This window comes from Ursus maritimus, unplaced genomic scaffold (genome assembly GCF_017311325.1).
Source record: "Ursus maritimus isolate PB19 unplaced genomic scaffold, ASM1731132v1 scaffold_35, whole genome shotgun sequence".
NCBI lineage: Eukaryota > Metazoa > Chordata > Mammalia > Carnivora > Ursidae > Ursus > Ursus maritimus.
Window position 1 is genome coordinate 24,742,570 of NW_024426119.1, and position 13,259 is coordinate 24,755,828.

At 38.5% G+C, this 13,259-nt stretch overlaps 1 protein-coding gene across 1 annotated transcript in view; it reads left to right on the forward strand.

Moving 5' to 3' along the window:
- FBN1 (fibrillin 1) overlaps positions 1–13,259 on the forward strand; it is a 225,136-nt gene that overhangs the window by 94,194 nt on the left and 117,683 nt on the right. The window contains exons 6-7 of the mRNA XM_008705933.2: positions 7,260–7,457; positions 10,837–10,962. Of these exons, the coding sequence (XP_008704155.2) occupies positions 7,260–7,457; positions 10,837–10,962 (324 nt within the window). The remainder of the gene's footprint in view (positions 1–7,259; positions 7,458–10,836; positions 10,963–13,259) is intronic.

The following is a 13,259-nucleotide window of genomic DNA, read 5'->3' on the forward strand; positions in this document are numbered from 1 at the left end:
TTAAAATTTATAATAGTAATACTTTCATGAATTAAAGAAGGTAAAAGTCAGCAAAATGTTAATAGAAAGAATTTTGTGCTTATTCTTGTGCCCTGTTTCCAAAATGTTTTTTTTTAATTAGTTAGCAGTGAAGCTGTGTCTCAGATACAGTTACTAAAAGGTAAACATTTTGCATAACGTAATTTAGTAAATTTTGCCAAAAGGTCATATTCTTTAAATAACATTGTGGAGGCCATATTCACACTCATATCTTACGTGTAGTATTTTGTAAAAATGTATGGATTGGAAAGTATATTTGAAATTTATTGTGTCATTTAAGAAAAAAAATACGTAGCTTGGATGAGATGGAAGAGACAATATCGCATAGTAAAAGTAGTCCAGGAAGGAATTCTCACCCCCTTAGAACTTTTATTATTAAACATTTCAAACTTACATTTAAGTTGAAATAATAATGTAAAGTGTACCCAGATTCCTTCCACCTACATTAAATATTTGTTCACATTTTTCCACTTTTATACACATAATTCTCTATGTGCTTATTTGTATATGTGTATATATATAATATATATTATTAATATTATGTGCCATATATTAAATATTAGTGTATAATATATATAAATGCAGTTACATATTCATAGCATATAGGTATATATTTTTATATATTTGTTGTCTGTTTGTTTTGTTGAATCATTTGAAAATTAATTTGTATATATCACGACACTTTACCTCATAGATACCAAAATACCATGGCCATATCTAAGAGAACAATTCCACAATATTATGTAATATACAGCCCACATAAAATTTCCCTGGTGTGTCTCTTTTTGAAACAGAATCCAACTAAGGTTTGGTTATTCTGTCTTTAAATAATCACTCTACCATTTTGGGGGGGTCTTTTATTTTTGGAAAAGTTCAGGGCAGTTGCCTTTGAAAATCACACATTCTGGGTTTTCTGAGTGTTTTCTTGTGGTGTCATTTGTCTTGTTCTTCTACCCCATATGTTCTCTCTGCTACAGGTTAGGTCTGGAAGCTTCATTTGATTAAGGTTTGACTATTTTTGACATAAACTTCATGGAGGATGTTTAGTACTTTATATTTAATCAAATCGGGAGTCATAGAGGTATTTCAAGGTGGCCTGTGATAGTGCAATTCTTGAGGAAATTAAATGTTAACTTTTGGTGTTACTGATGCTAAGTTTGATCAATGTGTTTGGAACCTGGGTGGATAATCTCTCTGGCATTTCTCTCAGGTACCACATCTAGCACCGGGCAGGGCAGTTGGAAGTGGGAGTTCATGGTAGTGGAGTGATGTCATGTATATAGATGTGCTTTGTAACACTGGGAGGGGAGAGCTTAGAATCATGATTTCAGTTGACTATTAAGACAGTGAAGGTGATTAGCCTTCTTAAAATTTAATTTGTTGTTTGGTTTAGTGAGCTTGTGGTTCCAGGGGGTGGGAGTGGGGGAGGGAGGAGAAGGGCTGAGGGAGGACGGGGTGAGACCAAGGCATTAGTATTTTGCAAAACTTCCCCAGGTGATTTGGTTATGTCCTAAGGTTAAGAGTAATTGGAGTTAGAAGAAATGGCAGCGGTTATGAGACTAATTATGATCATAGAACTTCTTTGCTTTGATTTTCCTCAGACTGAAAGTTCTCTGAACTCTTTCCTCAGGAGGTTGTATTGAAATTCCGCATGTTAGGAGTCTAATGTGTCCCAGGCCAACCTACCTGAAAGGAAGAAGCATGCTGTGACCCTGTCATGGATAAACTGATATCTCATTCTTTTGTTTGTAATTTTTATGAAAAGAAGGATTTAAAATAATTGGAGCCTACTGCCCCAAATTATATCCTTGTGCCTTCCCTGCAGTTTGTGGTTTAGTGACTGGGCAGGAGTGACAAGAATTCATTGTACCACAGAATAGTCTTTCTCTGTGCATGATGCTTTTGCTTCAGGGTGAAGTCTGATTACAAATGAAAGTGAAGTATTCTCAACATTTGCAGCAACATGGATGGGACTGGAGGAGATAATGCTAAGCGAAAGAAGTCAAGCAGAGAAACACAATTATCATATGGTTTCACTCATCTATGGAACATAAGAAGTAGGAAGATCGGTAGGAGAAGAAAGGGAAGAAGAAAGGGGGGGGTAAACAGAAGGGGGAATGAACCATGAGAGACTATGGACTCTGGGAAACAAACTGAGGGCTTCAGAGGGGAGGGGGGTGGGGGAATGGGATAAGCCGGTGGTAGTAAGGAGGGCACGAATTGCATGGTGCACTGGGTGTTATACGCAAGTAATGAACCATGGAACTTTACATCAAAAACTAGGGGTGGACTGTATGGTGACTAACATAATAAAAAATTTTTATAAAAAAAAAAAAAGGAAAAGTGAAATAACACTGTGGGTCACAGCATTCTGAGCTGCAGATCTGGAAAGGGGCCGAGGATCCGGAACTACATGTACACGTTGGTTAGATCCCAAGTCTTGAGTCTAAATCTGTGGGGACTGTGGAACAGTCCTGGAGCCTCACCACTCAGAATGGGGACATGTAGATGGAGAATTTCTCATGAACAAGCCACACTAAAGTAAGCCAGTTAAAAACAATTAAAATTGCATTTTAATTTGGGAAGGGCTTGGCCTCTTGTCCTAGTTCATGGCGGTCTTATAAGGGAATGATTGTGGAGCAATTTGCAAACAGAAAGTGTTTTTAATATTGTATTTTAGTTGTATTAGGAGTAACGATTTACGTTGAGGGAAGGAGTCAGACATTACCCAAGCACTGAATTAAGCACCTTCCCGGTCTCGTGCTGGGACTATCTGAAAAAAAGAGTATGTAAATTTAGCCTGGTATCACATAAGTGCTATGGGAATAATTGTAAATAATTGGATTATCAGTAAGGAATTGGGAGTGTGGGCAGATTTTTTCCTGTGGTTAAAATCTTGGACAAAAACCAGCATAACTTTGGCAATCTGATGAAGCACAGGACAAAAGGCACATGCTGCCAAATCAGAATGACCTTTGAAAACCACGTTAATAGAGCATTTACCTTCCAAGGGATTTTTAGATCCAATTCGGTTTCATCCAGATTTTGCCTCTCCCTCCGCACTCAGCAATTTTTATTGAAAATGCGGCCCTACAAATACATTTTATGTCCACTTACTAATCTGCACTGTCAAATGGTTTGGTTCTTTGTCCATAGTGATAAGTATTTAGTGTGGAAATGGGTTAAGTCTATAGATTCTGTTACACATACTCCAACTATTCGCAAACTATCCAGTGTATTTAATAAAGACGGGTCCCTATGTCCTCTAGAGATGCCTAATGAAAATTGTCAGAATTAACGGTTGCCATTTCTATTCCATGTGTTTCATATTGAAATGAGGGTAGGAAGTTGCTGACCCTGGAAGAGTCTAAGGATTATTTTCTTTTTACGAGGTCTTCCAATGAGGAATTCATGTCTGAAGTCATGAGGCAGTGTCAGACAGGACTGAATCAGATTGTCTTAGTATTTTGCAGTATGCCTTGATTTTGCTGGTGTCACTCTCAAAACACGTGTTTGCACCTACCCTGAATCTTTGCGATTCATATACAAGACCTTTCCGTAAGGTACCTTGACAAAATGAGCAGCAAAACCAAATCCAAGCAGTGTCGAAGAGAGGATTATAAATTCAAATTCACGTTCCATTATGTTTTTTTAAAGATAGAAAATGACACACCAACATGAATCTATTTGATTTAAGTATTTGCAGTAATTAAGAAGAGAAACCTAAATTTCTTTGTTTACCTAACATAGAAGCTTTTATTTATTTTTCAAATAGAAGATTATGTTGCTGTGATCTTTCTAGTCTCAGAAGTAAAATAAATCTTTTTTTTTTTAAGATTTTATTTATTTATTCGACAGAGATAGAGACAGCCAGCGAGAGAGGGAACACAAGCAGGGGGAGTGGGAGAGGAAGAAGCAGTCTCCTAGCAGAGGAGCCTGACGTGGGGCTCGATCCCAGAACGCCGGGATCACACCCTGAGCCGAAGGCAGACGCTTAACCGCTGTGCCACCCAGGCACCCCAGAAGTAAAATAAATCTTGGTGGCTATTATATAAGACCAAACGTTTTTCAACCTCAAGGAGTTCATCAGTAATGTATGGCGAATGTTGTATGTAATAATGAAGAATCGGAAGCAATTTAAATGACACACAGTAAGGAAATTATTGAATAAATTATGTTATAACTCGATGGAAAATTATCCATCATGTACATCAATTAATGTAGCAATTAAAATCATATTTTGGATTAGTAGTTACATGGGAAAATGCTTTTGGCAATGTTAAGATTCAAAATTATAGATTTAATATAGTTCCTATTTTGTGATAAAGAAAAAGACACATGTAGGGGCACCTGGGTGGCGCAGTCATTAAGCGTCTGCCTTCGGCTCAGGGCGTGATCCCAGCGTTCTGGGATCGAGCCCCACGTCAGGCTCCTCCGCTGGGAGCCTGCTTCTTTCTCTCCCACTCCCCCTGCTTGTGTTCCCTCTCTCGCTGGCTGTCTCTGTCAGATAAATAAATAAAATCATTAAAAAAAAAAAAAAAGAAAAAGACACACGTAAAATTAGGTTAAGATAATATAACCAATATGTATCAAAGATTTCTTTAGGTGCAATTACATGTGATTTTTATTTTCTTATGTTGCTACCTTTTCCTTATTATTTGAAATAATTATTTTCAAATCACAAAAATATATTTAATAAAGTGTTAAAATAGAAAGAAAATGCCATATGTTAGGGAAGTATTTATTAAATGCCTATGGGTAATATTTGGAAGAATTGAGCCAAATAATGAACAATTGCAGCCTTTGACTTTGTCCATGCATTTACTGCGTTTAAGAGCACTTCTGCTGCGAACTGTCATGGTGCTGTCATTTTTCTTTGACAGAATGAAATGAGGGTGGAGATCTTATTCAAGAACATTGAATTTTTATGTTCTTGTTTGAATTCAATACTATGGAAGAAGATAGCAGATTTTGAATAGATCTGGTATACTGTGAAAAATATAAATATTGAAACATACCTAAATTTGGCAATATAAAACTAAAAAATAGTAGGGTAAAAAAAATGCATGAACAAAGTAAAAAGACAATAAACTGAGGAAGGGACAGGAGATGAGGCTGGAAAGGTGGGTGGGGCCAGAGCATTAGAGACTTGAGGGGAACAAAGGTAAAAGGTTAGTCTTTTGGAATGGTAACACTGGTGGTGTTTACGTACAATCTAAACAATTTTTCGGACTTTTTGTGTATCCTGAACTAGTATTTACTTAATAGTTTTCTTTAAATTGAATTAAACTTTTTTTTTATTCATCCTCATTACATAGCAAACATAATTGTGAAATCACGAGTCTGTTATGGTTATACTTTTTAATAATACAAATTAGAATTAATAAATGACAATTAAAACCAGACAATCTAAAGCCATCTCGCGTCCCATCAGCGATACACATAGCACACTTTGACAAGCACTTGCGTGGAGAGGGAGATGTGGAGGTGTGGGGACTCGACGTTTAAGCCATCCTGTCCATCTCTCAAGTGCTACCATAATTTGGGCCTAGTCCTTTTGCTGAACTTGACTGGGTGACATTTTGTTTTAGGAACTCCTCAGAAGGCTCATCTTTCCACATGGACATTAGGACAGCGTGGGCCTTAGGGTGGTGCCGTTGAGCACAGGTGGCTCATTCCAGCAAGATAGAAGGAAGAGTGAGGAAGAACGTTTAGTGATAGGGAGCTGCTGGGGTCATAACTGCACCAGAGAAAGCAGGAGAGAATACACAGAACAGAGCATGCCTGCAGGTTGGATACAGCTATTGCCCAAATGTGGTCACGCTCCATCCTGGTCGCCCTTGCTGGTCCTGTAAACGAAAAGTTGTCCTTGGTAAACTGCATATCTATGTCTCCTGAGCTACCTTGAGAAAGAAAGAAGAAAAGAAAGGAAAGAAAGTGAAAAGTGAAAAATGAAAACCTAACCCAGAGGTTTCATCAGCATACACAGTGATTCTCATAAACCGTAGAATTCAGTGGTGAAAGGAACTTACTGGAGTTATTCAGTTATTTATTATTTATTTACTCCATCCCTGGACTCACAGTAAACTATCTATGCACTTCTGAAAATGACATGGGGAAGCATGCAGTTTTGGGTAGTGGGTAGAAGCCCATGGGTCTTGCCACAGCCCAGCCTCCCTTATACATCAAGGTCACTGTAGAACAGAAAGGGATATTATGGTCTCAATGTCTCTCATAGAGAGACGGAGGATAGCCTGACTTTGGTCCTCTGTGCTCAGTACATGTTAATCTTTCTTGTTTTTTGGCTGCTGAATCCAGATTGACTTTCTCCCTTTAGCAAAACAAAACAAAACAGAACAAAAACGGAGGCAGATTTTTGTATCCAGTGAGAGTACTTGGAAATTCTCCTGTGGCCTTCGCTTAGCCCCGTCTGCTTGAAGATGGACTTTTGCCCAAGGGTTACAGTGATTTCAGACCAATGTCCTTACTCTTTTTCTTAAATACCTAATGTCTTTGCATGGGTAGATATTTTAAAATGCTCGCTTATTTGTTTGCTTGCTTGTTTTTTGTAATTGAAATAAGATGGACCCAATCCAAAAGAAATGAGTAATCCATTTCTTTTGTTCAAGGAACTCCCAGGAAGAAGGTGCCATGACTTGCCTCCTTGCAAACTTTGAAATTTTTTGCTTTGTCCAGCCTGAATAATGATAGACTGTAAGCTCCGTGAGGGCAGAGATTTGATCTATTTTAATCATTTAAACATCTACATCAATTGATGTATTGAATTCAATATATATTGAATTCAATGAATCCAATGATGGATTGAATTCAATCCACTTCTATGTATAGCATACAGCACAGGGGCAGAGTCCTAGTAGCCACTGATCCTTTTTTTGGTGAATGAATATATATGAATATCATAACGTTATGTATGTAGAGGACATCACAGTTGTAAAGTGTTTTCCATTATCTCATTTGATCCTTACAACGGTGTCTTCACGGTGGGTAGGAACTGGTGTTTTTATCCCCGTGTCCTAGGGGAGGAGCATGGAGCGGTAGCATGGTCTGCCCAAGGCTTCCCACAGAGTCACTAATGTGTGGTTCCATCCCTGAAGACTGTTTCCCAATTGGGAGTCAAGCAAGATGGGGCACAGCTGTTCCTCTGCGTGATGGTTCCTGCTTTTCCGGACCTTCATGGAATTCTCCTTCTTTCTTTTCAGATTACAGGACAGGCCCTTGTTTTACTGTGGTCAGCAACCAGATGTGCCAGGGACAGCTCAGCGGGATCGTCTGCACAAAAACGCTCTGCTGTGCCACAGTCGGCAGAGCCTGGGGCCACCCCTGCGAGATGTGCCCCGCCCAGCCCCACCCCTGTCGCCGAGGCTTCATTCCAAATATCCGTACAGGAGCCTGTCAAGGTAAGTCTCTGGCCGATGGAGTTATTAATGGATTCATCTTATTTGCTCTGGAGAGCCATTCTCCAGTGAAGTTGGAAAGAATGGAAAAGCGGTGTCAGAGACATAACTTCACGATTTCGCTGACGGCATGATATCCAACTTAGGCATTAGGAGCGTGGCTCAGGAGAGAGCAGCTGGTCTCCCTGGAGTTTTCCTTGCCAGCAGTCCCCCTCCGACCCCAGAGGTGTTTCTAGGGGGTGGTATGGTTGTTTGCAGCAATGCTATGCATCGTAGCAGTGCTGTGTGTAAACACTAAGCAAAATTTGTGAACTAGGTAGTTTGTTTTTCTCAATGTTTTCCCTTCGTTTGATATTGTTGGAGTTCCTCTGTCTCATAGGTTGTACTTAGTTGACCTCAAGAAAATTGTTCCTCTCTCCATTTTACATGCTACATTATGCTTTTTTTTTACAAGTCAGAAATAAATTAAGATTTGTTTCACAGTTTTAAATATCCCCAGATGTCGCCTGCTCGCTTCTTCTCCTGCCTCCCATAGAAGCCCTTACTCTGTTTTTTGGCTTTCACTCCTGTTCTTCCAGCTGTACAAATTCTTTTATTGTCTGGATGTCTGGCAGGAAACAGGAGGAAGTGAACGGAGGCAGTTCACCACTAAACTGATGGGATTGAAAACTCCCAGGCTGTATCTGTTTCCTTTAGACATCTTCAGGGCTTTTTTAGCAAGTTGCAATATTTTCAGAAAATTCAGGGTATGCTTTTCTGAGGCAAACAGATGCTAGTTTGGTTTTGTTCTATATGTTAATTCTAAGGCTAATATGCAGTAAAACAGAATTTGAGCTTAATCCCACAGGTCTGTGGGTCTCCATTAAATTACACTTCCACAAATTCCACTTGTGATAAACACTGTTGGTCCTGGCTCCCGACTTCTATGTATAACATACAGCTCCTTTATGTGCCCTTCAACTTGTCCTTCTGAATGTCAGGAGCAGCAAGAAGTCACTTTGAAACAAAGGAATTACAGAGGAGTCTAGTGTGATTTTATGAAATAAAAAGTAAGTTTAGTTCTCCCTTTCTTGGGTATCTTCTTTATTTTTTCTCATCCTTAGGCAGTCCCAGGGAGTTTTGGAAGAAATTCTTGTTCTTGGTGTTCTGAAATAGCTACTGCCCATGAACTTACCAACAGAGACCAGAAAGCCAGATGTGGTGTCCATGAGTCCTTGTCAAAGGCTGAGGCACGAAGAGAATTGGGGTTCAGAGAATGAAGAGGGAAAGGGAAGAGCAACTGCTCTGTGACTTTGCTATGCATTTTATACAATCTAGGCTTTATCAGCATTTTCTTTCTGTCCCTTCCTGACTCTGCTATTAGACATCTGAGGGGGGGGGGATAAAAAGATTTCTATCAGAAATTTTGTGAAACCCATGAAATCAAAATGGCAGTCATGTTGCCACTTTGAGAATGAAATTCCTCATGTTTGGTTGTGTTTTTTTCCGAGTGATTCTGCTATCGGCTTGGGGCTGTGTCTCTTTGCTGGTGTTTTCAGGCCTTGGGCCAGAAGTGAGGGGCTGGGGGCAAATGGGTTCATAAAAGAGCTTATTCTGTCTTCAGTCTTGGAAGGTATGGCCAGCAGAGAAGTGCCTTCATATATTTCCTCTCGGCCAAAAATTATGACCAACAAGACTATCAAGTTTTGCTTATATGTACCATCAATTTCAAATAGCATTTTAATAACTTATTCAGCGTATCAAGAGAATGGAAACTTCTGGTCTAAGACAAAATTGAGATCAGCTATAAAACATAATCTAATTATACTTCACATATAGTGATTCATTTGTGGGCCAGGATATTCCATTTAAGACAGCGACACTTTTATAGCAAAATAAATTGTTGCTCCTTTAGTAGCTTTTCCTTCCTGCCGACTTTCCGCAAGAACACAGGTTATTGGAGATCTAAAAATTGGTGATTGCTCTCTTGCTTCATACAATGAAGAGTAAAACAAGACAATACACTAAGTTTCCAGATTTCGAAAAGAATATCCAAAGTGAGAGAAAGAAAAGTTAGACTGCCACTCTGGGGGTTCCTTTACTAAAGTAGATTTTTGTGTGTTATATATGAAGAGATGGAAAGAATGTACATGTATTTTTTTTTACAATCTAACTGAACATAATGAGCCTGGAATGATTAATTTTATTCCTAGGAGATTCATATTTGGGACTACATGTGGGACCACAGTTATTAGGTGCCAGGGATACAGCAGTGAACAAGACAGACAAAGAAACTGCTCTCTGAAATTTGCATTGAAGACCATGAATTTATGAAACAAAACAAACAAGCATTTAACAGGTCGGCTGGTGATTCATTCTGTGGAAAAAATGTAGTGTAGTGAATGACGGGGGGCTGGCTGTTGCTATTAGATTGGCCAGGGAAAGATCCACTGCCAGAGTGGAACAGAGACCGGTGGAGGGACAACATGAACCTCTGTGCAGCTTTATAGAGGGAGAATAATGCAGGTAGAGGGACCACTCCTACAAAACCCCAGGCAGGTGCGTCCTTGGTATCTTTAAGGAACGACAAGGAAGCCAGTGTGGAAGGAGAGGAGTGAGAGAGGGATGAGGCCAGAAGACGAGGTTAGAGAGTAGAGGGGGCAGATAGAATCTTCTAAGATATGGGCTTGAGTTTTGAGCTGGGACGGACACACTCTGACTTACCTTTAAAAAGGTTCCCTCTGGTGGCTGTTCTGCCAGCAAGGTGAGTCTGCAGCTGAGACTGCACATTCATCTAGCGTGTCTCTCACTTCTCAGTCCAGTTTCCTGGGTTGTTTAATTTTTACTGCACAAGACAATTCTACAGAATGGAAGGTGAACATTTCCCATTTCATTTGCATAAAAACATTCACTGTCTCGTGTAGTCCAAGTGATCGTAAGTAAATTCTGCTTTAACCGAACCATTCAATATAAGTCTTAGAGACAGTTTTATTATAGAAATGTGTTGTTCTTTTGATTCTAAGGGTTTCTTGAATAACTCTAGTTATTACTGTCAGCCTTTTAATCATTGTGTCCCTGTAATTTGCAGCATGCATAATAAAACCCGCAAAAATCAGTATAAATACTCCCCTCTACACAAGGGAAGATGAAAGGTGGGAAAATTAACAATATTTGTGACTTCTTATAGAACATTATTGACCAAGTTAAATCACTCAAATAATTTATTTTACATGAAGCAATTGCGAGAAATAGTTTCTCTCATCATATTCTGAATATCATGATGGACAAATAACTCACTGACATAAATATGGTAATATAATTGTAGACAAACTATCACATTTTCTTCTGCAATGACTTATATGAATCTCTCCCTCTCCTCTCTCTGTCTCCTAAAATCTGACAGATGTGGATGAATGCCAGGCCATCCCCGGGCTCTGTCAAGGAGGAAATTGCATTAATACTGTTGGGTCTTTTGAGTGCAAATGCCCTGCTGGACACAAATTTAATGAAGCATCACAAAAATGTGAAGGTAAGAAATATCATGCTTTGCAGTTAAGGGGTGAAAGGGCAGGCAAAACCCAAATCAATGACAAGCTTTATTGCAAATTGTTCCAAAATCCTTCTGTCTTTGTCATTCCTGTGAATGTGTAAATATAAGATTCTTACCAGAAATAATATGCCTTTGTGCTATTGAACCAGAAAAACCCTGCAGCTTTTTCCACTTTTATAGACCCAAAATAAGAGATCCATCTGAATCAAATTAAATATTAAAACATGAAATATTTTTGAACCAATATTTGGGTTAAAACATTCAAGACACATGTTTTTACATAGTTCTAGAGACACGAATTTAAATTTAATCATTACATATCATTCAGAAAGACATATCTTCTGATGTTTTTCTACTTAAAATATATGTTTGATTTTTTTTGAGAGATTAACTCTTATATTTATGCTCCTAGTACAAGTTTAGTATTTTCTTTTCTGCCTGTCAAATGGAATTCTTTTAATGTTAATCAAACAGAAAAATAACTGGAGATAAATTTATATATTTGCATTTAGTTTATAGATTGAACTCCTGAAAATGTGTGTAGAGAGAATGTGTTCATATTCACCACTACTGCTACTTGCCAAAAAGGGGCCTGGCATCCAAGGCCATAATAACTGCTTTTTCCATGAGAGGGAAATAAGTAGGCAGCATCAAAGTCTCTTTTCTTTGATGAGTGCACATATGATGTCTGACAATAATGTAGCCAGGTAGTGCTCATTAGACTCAGCAGAGCAAACTTCTCCCTTCCTTTTCAGCTCTACCTGGCGTGATACAAAGTTTCATTTCGACACATGCACTGCTGTTGTGTCAATAAACCCCAGCAATGAGGAATAGTTCGCTCTAAGTCATTCTTTTGGGATTGGGTCTGGGTTGTTAATCTTCTTTGTAGATAGCCACAGTATATCATATGTGGGAAAGACAGCATCAGATTGGAGGTGGGATTCATAAATTACATAAGAGAAGTTTAGTATCTACTTGCCCTGAAAGTGAACAATCTGAAATTTGACTCTGCTAGAATTATCTTTATGGGTGAGAGTTGTTTTTAAGTTATTAGTCATCGTAGAATTTATGATGATATGTTCTTGAAGATGCTATATACACAGTTGAGGTAGCTGTGAAAAACTCAGGTTCTAAGGAAGTAGGACTTCTTAAAAACATTTTAAGTTTCAAAGAACAATAAAGTTGACTTGTACAGCCCAATGTATTCTAGAGGTTATATTGTAGATCTAAGAAGCTGAGAATGTTGATACTGAACAGGGTAAAGAACTTACCTAGTTGCACCCTTTCACGTTATAAATTAAGGAGCTGGCTATGTTAAGTGCCCTGTTTGAAGTCATTTAGATAGTGCTAGAATTTACTTCTTTTAATTCACGCTCTGGTACTTGTATCATATTATATTGTCTCCTTTCCTGGATCTAAGCCTCTAATGTTAATATTTAATAATTATATTTCCTAATATTTTGAAAATTTTAAAATATGATAGTATGGATTTTCAGGTACCATTGTATGTGTCTCATTTTATGCCATTAAATAAGCTGTTAGGTTTATAATAGCATGCAAAATCCACATCAGCAGTGGGTTGCATCTTATATTTTCAGGCTTTCTCAGCTTGATATATTTAGCTTAGATATAGTCAGCTTTAAGATTTAGGGCAGTATGGTCCATATGATTTGTCCAGTCCTCATCGTTTTCTGGAATTCAATAGCTTCCAGCTTGGAGCAAGATTGTTTCCCTATGTTCTTTGCCTTTCCCTCAGACCTGTCAGTTAATGTGGGTCAGGATCGATCACTTTGTGTGGTTGTGAACAAGACAGAAGATGCACAGATTCCATACTCAGACTGAAAGGAAACTCATTCAAAATCCTTCTGTTAATGCTAAGAAGCCTATTAGGGTGGTGTGTCCAATGGACAAAAAATTCAGTCTGAGAATTACTTAATCCTTTTTCACAAATATTTTTTTTTCCAGCTGCATATTGAAATCAGTAGCAAGATAAAAACAGCATACTTTTGGCTAGACCTTTTTTTTTTTCCTTAGCCATCTACGGTTACATTAAATTCAGATGATGGGGTTTTTCCCCCTCCCTTTTTATTTTTTTATGCAAAATTGATACTGGAAGAAAATGTCCTGTTAGTACTACATGTACTCTGGCCTGGAAGCTGGTTTGGGCATTGTTGCCCTGTCTTACTGGAGTAGGAGAATAATGAGAAAGTCCTCCAAGAATGCTTGGTGAGCTGAGTCCCCTCCTTCAGCTCTCCCTTGCTTTTCTCTAGCTCCAT